This window comes from Lichenostomus cassidix, chromosome Z (genome assembly GCF_008360975.1).
Source record: "Lichenostomus cassidix isolate B80296 chromosome Z, HeHo_3.0, whole genome shotgun sequence".
Classification (NCBI taxonomy): domain Eukaryota; kingdom Metazoa; phylum Chordata; class Aves; order Passeriformes; family Meliphagidae; genus Lichenostomus; species Lichenostomus cassidix.
This window is the reverse complement of record NC_139511.1, coordinates 65080541-65090008: the sequence shown is the minus strand read 5'-3', so window position 1 is coordinate 65090008 and position 9468 is coordinate 65080541. Positions and strand designations below refer to the sequence as shown.

The window sequence follows — 9468 nt, the reverse complement described above, 5'->3', positions numbered from 1 at the left end:
CTTGCTTTGACCTGCTGTGCTGTGACTGTGAAGTCACCTGTGTCTAAAAGAGTGGCCCACTTGATGCAAAGCTTCCCAGTTTGGAGGCTGTGGTCTCCCCCTTATGAACTCCACTTCAGCCCCACTCCATCCACAGAGGATGTATCCAGCCCAGCCTGCTCTACCAGCTCGCTGTGGCTTTCAAAGGAATTTCATCCCCAGAGTAGGTGGGAAACTAGAGCAAATACCAGGTTAGGACTAGTTGTATAAAATCATTCTGTAGACACACAATCCATTCCCTTACAGCCCAGGGTTTGGGCAGAAGGTACAGTTTATAGGCAATATGCTCCAGGGACTGCTGCTTTGATGAAAACTTCACATTTTCCTAGCACAGGGACAGGAAAAAACAAGATACTGAAGCAGGCTCTATAAAACACCTTGTACCACTTCTTAAACACTTTAGTCCTCTTCACACTGAACGGCAGATCTTAACAGGCCACTATTTCACTTCTACCTTAGATGCACACCTGTGCAGCATTTACACAAAGTCTTTGACTGCTCCCCCTGGCATCCTTGTCCCTGTGATGCCAGCTCCAGCTGTGAACCAAAGAGACTCTGGCATAGCAGAATTAAATATCTAGAGGAGTACTAAGGATACCATTTATTTTCAAAATCACTAAAAAACCCAAGCAAAACAGTTTATGGTGATACAGATTCACATAGAAGAGACAAAAAATCAAAAAATGTACAATCTATTTCATGTTATTGCACTGACTTTTTTATAATATACAAGGCATATTAAACAGTTTTCATTAAAAGAAGTTTTATTTATATAAATAAAAGTGTCAATATACAATATCATACAATAAGTGTATCAGACTAACACACAAAATCTACCTACAGTGGGATCCCCATTTTTCTCATGAGCTAGTCTACTCTTCATCAATATTTTCACTTGTACATTTACATAATCTAAACATAGAAGCAGGTAAACATTCCCATCTGGGAACACTTCCTTCAGAATTTGACAAGAACCACTGCAGAACATTAACCAGGGTTAATTTTAAGTGAGGGTCATTAGGAAATATGAATCACTTAACAATTTCTTAATACTTATCTGTCCTTCTATAATTTTTTTTTAGTGAGAAAATGATCAAATGTTTTTCCCTCCCTAATCTAGAGTTTTCAATACAGATGCAGTCCCTACAGAAGCTGGAAAGAGCTTCCAGGTACAAAAGGCTGCAGAATATGCAATGGCAGCATCTCACTGCTCTAGTATCCCTGATGTGTACCTTCAGCTGCCCCAGGCCTGGATGCACCAAAGCCCTCTCCTAAATCTTCTCCTTCTAGGAGCAAATCTGCCTTGTCTGGAATGCCTTCAGCTCCCTGGTGAAGAAGTGCAGAATTTCATCTTGATTTTTTGGTCTTCTAAGATGCAGCTGCCAAGTCTCGGGGGAGTCACTGCTCTCCTAGAGCTTGGCCAACACTCCAGCAGGGTGAAGAATCACCATGGGGACTGATATGCAAACAGCAAGGCCAAAACCAGTCGTGATCCTACTGAATAATGATGAACTAATGCAACACCCTCCATCATTTTAGTGCGACCAGGCTCTCAGAAAAATAACATTTACTTTGCCAGCTGTGAAACCAAAAGTTTACTACATCTGCTTGGTCTACCCATCTTGTCTGTAATAAAGCAGACACCAATACTGCATAAATCCTGGAGCTTTTTCAGGGAATGTCATCCCAAGAGAGATGTCAGGAAATGCTACTGTAATCCTACCAATATCAGTGAAGATGTTGTTCTTTCAAAAGGAAAAAAAAAATATATTTTGAGGAACAGAAACAATCAGGGTTAAATACAATTCTTTTGCTTGCTCTAATGTTAGTAGAGAAGTGTTATCATTCTACTCATAGTAACTATTATCAGATTTAAAACATTAAACCTATCTTTTAAATTATAGCCACTACTGAATCACACACAAAAATCCCCATTTCTGTTTGCTGTTACTCAGCCAACACTTATCTACGTGCATGTAAAATAAAATACTGAACAGTATCTGATTACTGAAAAAAAAGCCTTCTAAATCACTCACAATGAACAGTACCTGCAAATAAGCATCTGAAAATATCCACCACGTATCATCTAAAGACACCTCAAATTAATTTTAATTTACAAAATGAAGACTTTACCTTTGAGCTCACACTGGTTTAGGAGTGAGGGAGACATATGCCTCCCTGCGATGGAACCTCCGGAATTTTAGACTGTGGACTGAAACAAAATGCCATTTCCTAAAACACAACTGTGATTTACCACATTAAAGTAGCAAAAAGTCAGTACTGCACTTGCACGTATTATACGTATACAGGTATGCATTCACTACGCTGCATTAAATTCCACATGCATTTTATGTATCTATTATACACTCTATTACAGTCGGATTTTGGTCATTCCTGAACAAGGCCTCACCATTCAATTGTCATTGCCAAATTGTCTCCCTGTTTTTCAGCAAATATGCAGGGGTAACCTCTTCTATCCATCACAGGCCTGGAAATCTCACTGTGGTCCTCCAGCCCTAAGAGCCTCCTCCTGGAGCCTCTTCCACCATAGAGGTGACCAGAGGCATGGACCAGTCCCAACAGAGTGGCTGAGCTTTGGGTTCACAGGGAACCCAACTCTACAGTCATCTCACAGCACTGAACCTGAATTAGTTTCAGCAGAAATCCTGCAGGCAAAGGAGCTGTAGGACTACGTACAGTATTGCCTTTCCTGTAACCAAAAGCTACATCTCTCCCTGGATTCACATGCTAATGAGTCACTGAAAAAGAAACCTATTTATTAATTTTTAGGCAAACATTGCACAGCTTTTCTGTTTGTCTGGTCTCAGGTTGCCTCACAGAACTGAATTTCCTTCTGCTCATCATGAGGTGCAGTCTAATGAAGTTGTCACAGAAATGAACCCAAGCGAGTGCTCCACTAACCTGGAAGCAATTGCTTCAAGCACTGCTGAATAAATGTAAATAAACTGAACTACAGTAAGATCTTGGGGTAGGGCCAAGAGACAAGCCCAGACCTTTTTGTAACAGCTACGCAGTGTCTTGGCTCACTAAAAACAGAGGCAGCACTTCAGACTTGGACCGGTTCCAGGCCGAGAACTCTTCACCCTGGGCATGCTGGCTGCAAGCAGTCTCCAGCCTAATGTGATGAACAACCTGAGCACTGTGGAACAAACAACTTGTTCTCAGCTGATAAGGACACTGGCCCACTTCCTCCTGTATGTATTTTATGCTGTTTAGCTATCCCAGATGTAGGAAGAGAAATAACAGAGTCTAATCTCTTGCACCCATACACTCTCCTCCCAGCACAGCAGCCTAAGCAGCATGGCCTGCTACTGATACCTCCTTCTGTGAGTAGAGGTGAGAAAATCCAAACTAAGCTCCGTTGGCATTGCAACCCTTTCTCTTTTGCTGTACCCAACACTATGGTTTTTCTCATCTATACAAACAGTTTTCAGTTTCACCACCCAGAACCCTCAGTATCAGCCCAATCCTGACACAGTTGGGTGTACTTGCATCGTCTACACACATCCTCAACCCACTCTCACACAAGCAAAAATAAATACTAGACAGGAGAAAACAAAGACCAATTAAAAGCCACCACAAATATGGCCACCTCAGATTTAATCTGTTATAATCCCCATTTTTAGATCACCACTTTTCAGCTTGAGTCTTTCAAGTTGGGCAGCCTTAAACCTCTTGAAGGCAAATAAAAGCAGCCCAGCTTGCAGACGTTCTTAGCAGTCGCTGAAGTCTGTGGGATCTGTAAGTGCTCAGCACTTGAAATTATCCCCCTTCTAAAAATATATATATTTTAAAGGTGCCTAACATTAGAAGCCTAAATTTGAAAATTCAGACCCCAATTTTCATCGCCCCCATTTTAATCACAACTAACAACTCAGTATACACCTTGGTGGACAATCACGTATTATTTGGACATTATTTTCTTAGAGATTTTTACCACATTAACGGCAAGTGCTTTCAGATACAAGTTGCACCTAGAAGTAGATTCAGTTGTGGTGGATGCTGAGTTAATTCATTAGTTTTATGAGGATTTTTCAGCTTTGCAATAAAATGCTCGTATTTTAGGCATAGAAGTTGTGCAAAATTATACTCTTTTGTCATGCACTTTTAGCAAAACTGCACTTAGAAGAATAAAGTGAGATTGTTCCAGACATTCTCTTATTACAAGAAAAAAAAAAGGACCAGACCCTAAGGAAGTGTCCTTAAGTCTTATTACAGCTAAGTGATATAGTACAGTCTAAAACCCACCCTTGTCAACAGGATGGCAACCAACAGGTTCTACTACCAACACTCTGCAGATACTAAAAATATCAGGGACAGGCACAGTGTTATTTATGTCAGTCAAAATACTTTAAATCAAACCCAGGAGAGGTCTTGAAGTTTCAATAAAACTGCCACATAATACAAAATTGTCTCTAACTTTTGGCTTCCTTCATCCCCAATCATTAGGTGAGATTTTTGAAGCTCATCACACGCTTACTCAGTGGTTCTCCAAGGCTCTTAGCACCTCTCTGTAAAGCATTAAGACACTTCTGTGTGGCTTTATAAACAAAGACAGCTTTTAGACTGTTTTAAATTGTTTGTCTTAGCAAGTGTGATTAGATGTAGTGCTTCCATCATACTGCAGTTCTGTGTTTTCTGATTAGCAACTGAACAGGCCCCTCAGGCACAGATTTAATGATGTTCCAGGCATCGTAATGCATGAGCCCAAGTAATGACTTCCCACTAACAGCAAGAATTTCATCTCCAGTTTCTATGCTTCCAGACTGCTCTGCAGCACCACCTAGAAGTAAAAGGGGGGAAAAGTCACTGTTAAAAGAAAAAAAAGTGAATCTACAAAAATCTGCTTTCCACTGAGATAATGTAAACCATTTTTTCCAACTGCAACGATTTCAATACAAATCAATTATGTTCAGCTCAGCTCTTGCAACCTACCCCACACTGCATCTCACAGAAAAGGTTATTTTAACCAAGACAAAGCCTTGTTCTCAAAAAGATGTCTGGTTTTGAAGGGAACAACAGAAGTATATGAAATATGCTGAATATTATCTCTGTAGTTGTAAGAAAACCTGGTTGATAAAATAACCATTAAGGTTGTATGTGGCATGGATGTACTTTCTTGATTTTATCAAGGTAATAAGCAGATAATGCAGCAGATTTTAAACCTGGGATGAACAAGCCTAACACTGGTAGCAAACTTTGGACAAACACCATTAATAGAAAGCTTGTAGACAGAGGCACAGCCTTCACTGCTGATGAAAGAATGTTTTCTGTAATGATAATTAAACTAACATGAGCCATCACAGGGAGAGGAAAAGGACTGCATGTAAGGATGTAAATGAATGAGCTCAAAAATTAAACATGCCCTTTACCTTAAGAAGCACTTTCTAAAGAGGGGAAAGCAAACACACACACGCACAAGATCTGATAAGTAATTCAGTAAATACCTGCTTGATTTTTTTATCTTGATGAGGGAATTAACCACTGAAATATAATTCTGTAAAAATGCTCTGCACATGCAGTTACATCAAGAGTTTCAGCTGCCTTCAGAAAGTGCCTTATTTTTCACTAAACTGACACGTGACATATGAAAACCATAGCATTGTTCTGGGATTTGTTTTCTTTCTGTATATGGTTCATGTAAGTTTAACTACTTGCTGACAAAAAAAGCATCCAAGATTGGCAGTTTTTGAATACAAATATGACATATTCTTGGCAAAAGCTAATATTAATATATAAAAAGAAAAAAAATACGGTAAAATTAATAACAGGGCACAATGCAGGTTGGTGCTTCAGTACCACACTGATTATCTGCACTCTGCCTTTCTTAGAAAAGAGAGCTGGATAAGGCATGAATGTCTCAAGGCCACTATATAGATGATTGCTGCTATAATCTAATGTCTAGAATAGTGGACAGACCCATATTTAGTAAAGCAGATTGCTCCACAAACATTTACTAGCAGATGCAATCCCTAGCCATTCCCAGGAGTGTTTTTCTTTTAATGGCCACTTTGGCCTAGTAAGTGGTAATAAATGAGAGCCACAAAACCCACCCTTGCTTCAAAAACATGCTGAGTACAATAATTGAAATGTCTGTACAATGCACAGACAAAAGGAAAACTGGGGTTACATCCACTGCATGCATGTAGTACCTTTAAATATCCTTTTTACAAGCAAGGGCTTATCTCCAGCAATGGAAGCTTTTCCACCATCAAGACTGAATCCCAAGCCAGCAGAGGTTTTCAATAATTCAACACAGATGACATCGTTCATATCCAGGTTTGGATCTGCAATTGAATATATACAGCATTTTGTTATGTAGATAACAGTGAATTGCAAGTTGTGTTTGATTGGTTTTTGCTTTTGCTGCAGTGACAAGACAATTCAGAGTTACTGCAGTGACAAGACAATACAGAGTTTGAGTCAGTTACTCAAACTAGGACAGGCCACCAAGTTTCTCCACCAAGAATGTGTTCTATTGTAGCTGTGAATGGGAGGCAGTACAAAATGCATTTAAACACAGAGACATTTTCATTTTACATGTTCAACAAAAACCTGCCAAGGCACCTTCTTCCAGCAAAATTATACCTAGCAAATTTATACCTAGCAAAATACTCTAAACATCAACAAAGTAACTGAAAAGTTACAAAAATAGGGTGTGGAGAGCATTTCTTTTTCTTTCATTTGTTTGCTTTGCTCATTCAATGAGCCACATCTTTCTAAGCAACAGTAATAAATTAAATGTTACATTAAGCAAACATGTTCCATTCTCCTAAGCAAAAATCTGTAATCACTTACTGTGGTGCAAAATGGTTTCTGGTCTCCTATCTATGTATTAAATTATAATTAACTGTAGTTGTACCATGCCTCCTACATAGCAGATATTTCTGAAATGTCCTATTGCTGTAGCTGACATAAAATATGATTTTGCTTAGAAGGAAATAAATGTACAGTTTTGGAAAACAGGATCCTCTTTGCCTTGTGCGAATATAAAAATTATGCAGTCTGCATTATCACAAATTACTGCTTCTGTTATCTCAGACAACTTTACATGTTATCTAAAACATCTGGAGGTGTCCTTTGCCTCGAAGGGTGGAAAGATGCTCTGAATAAAGCAACAGTATGTTGTTTATGAGATAATGTTGCCCTCTAGTGCCTAGAACCAGCAGACATTCTGCATTTGTCAGGGTGCAGGATGCAGGGATTTGAGGGCAGAGAGGGATTCTGAAGTAATTACTTAGATTATATCCATAGGAGCAATTCCAGAAAGGCTGATCCATTAATTAACAGAGTGATTTCTCTTTTTTTTTTTTTTAAGCTGTGTTACAAAGTCGTATCATAAAACAATAGAAACTGCTACAGGAAAAAAAGAAAAAACCCTTTGAACAGTAATGATTACAGCCAACAGATTGAAAATAATTCAGTGGCAGCTCCGTGTCCTGTTTTCAGGGTGGATAGAGCCAAGTGCCTGGTGCTGCCCTGGAAGGCAGAGGAAGCCACCTTGACAACTCTCTCAGCAGAAAGCTGCAACTGTGGCTCAGTCCCTCCCCAGAACCCTGCAGCAGTGCAGCACTGAAGAAAGTAATCGCCTTCTCCCAAACAGCACCATCCAGACAGGTGCTGAAGGGCTTTGGGTCTTAAATCTACAAAAACATTCAGTGATCTCTATCACCCCAGATGCAACCTTTACACCAAAATGCTGTGTTGCTCCCAAACAGGAACCTAATATTCCACTGATACATTCCCACTTCAACCATTTATCTCTCCTTTACTATGGGATGGTGACTTCAATATGGTTTACTTCCATTTACTGCAATATAAAAATATTTTTTCTATGTTTTTAGTAGAAACTGTATGAATTCTGCTTTTACAAAGAACAAGCTCAGTCCCTATGCATAATCAACTGCAGGGCATGGAGTTTTCTTTAAGCTTTTTCTTTATTTTTAAAATTATTTCTGGTTGTTTTCTTTCTTGCATTGACTACTGTTTATTCTGGATCAGAAGAATATGCGGAATCACTTACCTAAGTAGCAACTGGATTAGGCCCTAAATGAAGTCTTCTAAGTTTGTGCCTAGTTACAATAATTTAAAAAAAAAAAAAACAAAACCAAAACCAACCAAACCCCAAACTGTATTTAGCTTCCAAAGAGAACAAATAAAATTTAAAGGTAATTTCATTTACTCCCTTCAATCACATAAGGCACAGACACTTTTAATCTAAAACACATGGACTTTTTTCCCTTCAGTCTGCTCTGCAAGGGAATCCTTCCAAACGTTCTTGGACAAAGATCATACCTGTTCCTATTTCCATGGAAACATCCTTTCCAGACCCCACACATTTTCTGCCAGTAGCTGATATCTCAAGTCTGGAGGAATTGTTTGTTTTGTCTTTTTCCTTCTGGATGACAATGACTGCATATTTGTACAGCCTTGCGTGATGCAGAGTATTCAGGACATCCCCATGGACTGAGCTTGCCAGAGATTTGCCATTGATTGACAGAACAAGATCTCCACGATGGATAGTCCCTTCTTGAGATGCCACTCCCTTTGAAAACACTCTGTGGACCTACAATAAAGGTTTTAACAAAGATTTAACCTCATGACCACACACAGCATTCTACAGGCCAAGGTGAACAGAGACACCCCATCAAAATTTGCAGCCAGTGCCCACTCCCTGGGTATCAGGCACACAGCATTTCATGGTCCAGTGAACACCCCTAAAATGGCAGGGCTGCAGCTGGGGATGGTGGAATTCAGAGGAAAAGATACTGTTACTGTATGGTCATTTCTAAGCCAAAGATAACCAAAACCCACTATGGAACGTAATGTCACAAATCATTTATGCTTTCACTAAACTCCTCAAAGGCCTTCAATTAACATATTTCAAGTGATGCAAAGATTAAATCTCCATCCATGCTACAGCAACCACCAAGAACACTGTGGTGTATGACACCCACTCCCCCAGTTCCCACTCACTAGGACATGCATCCTGTGCTGTTTTCAAATGCACATTTCTAAACATCTGTGCACAGAAAAGCTCTGACTTACTGCAGCTGTACAAGTATTAATTGTTCGCCTCAATCTGGCTGATCAAATATCATGCAAATAGATGGAAAGGGATGACTTAGCGGCATGAAATGCATTTTTCTGGAGAAAAAAATACTCTATTCAGGGTGGAATAAACTTTGAGAAAACTTCCAGCAAGTTTGGATGTGTGTCATTTACAGAAAGGAACTGACTAAAAGATTCAAGACCCAGTATTTAAGGATTTGCCTATTAGGCACTCTAATTTTAGTAGCCAGAATATGGTTTCCCATGGAGACAGTACTGAGTCTGCCAAGCAAATGTTCAAGGCAGCAAATCTGTGGACACAATTCTGCATGGCATAATCTTCAGGAATTCATCCTC

The 9468-nt window shown here is 39.5% G+C and overlaps 1 protein-coding gene across 3 annotated transcripts in view; it reads right to left on the bottom strand.

The window, feature by feature from the left end:
* Window positions 1-625: 625 nt before the first annotated feature.
* PDZD2 (PDZ domain containing 2) overlaps window positions 626-9468 on the bottom strand; it is a 201946-nt gene continuing 193103 nt past the window's right edge. For all 3 annotated transcript variants that reach the window (XM_085043523.1, XM_085043524.1, XM_085043525.1), the window contains 3 exons: window positions 8356-8626; window positions 6213-6347; window positions 626-4843 (listed from right to left, as the gene is read on the bottom strand). In XM_085043523.1, the coding sequence (XP_084899649.1) occupies window positions 4677-4843; window positions 6213-6347; window positions 8356-8626 (573 nt within the window). In that variant the 3' untranslated portion in view covers window positions 626-4676. The remainder of the gene's footprint in view (window positions 4844-6212; window positions 6348-8355; window positions 8627-9468) is intronic.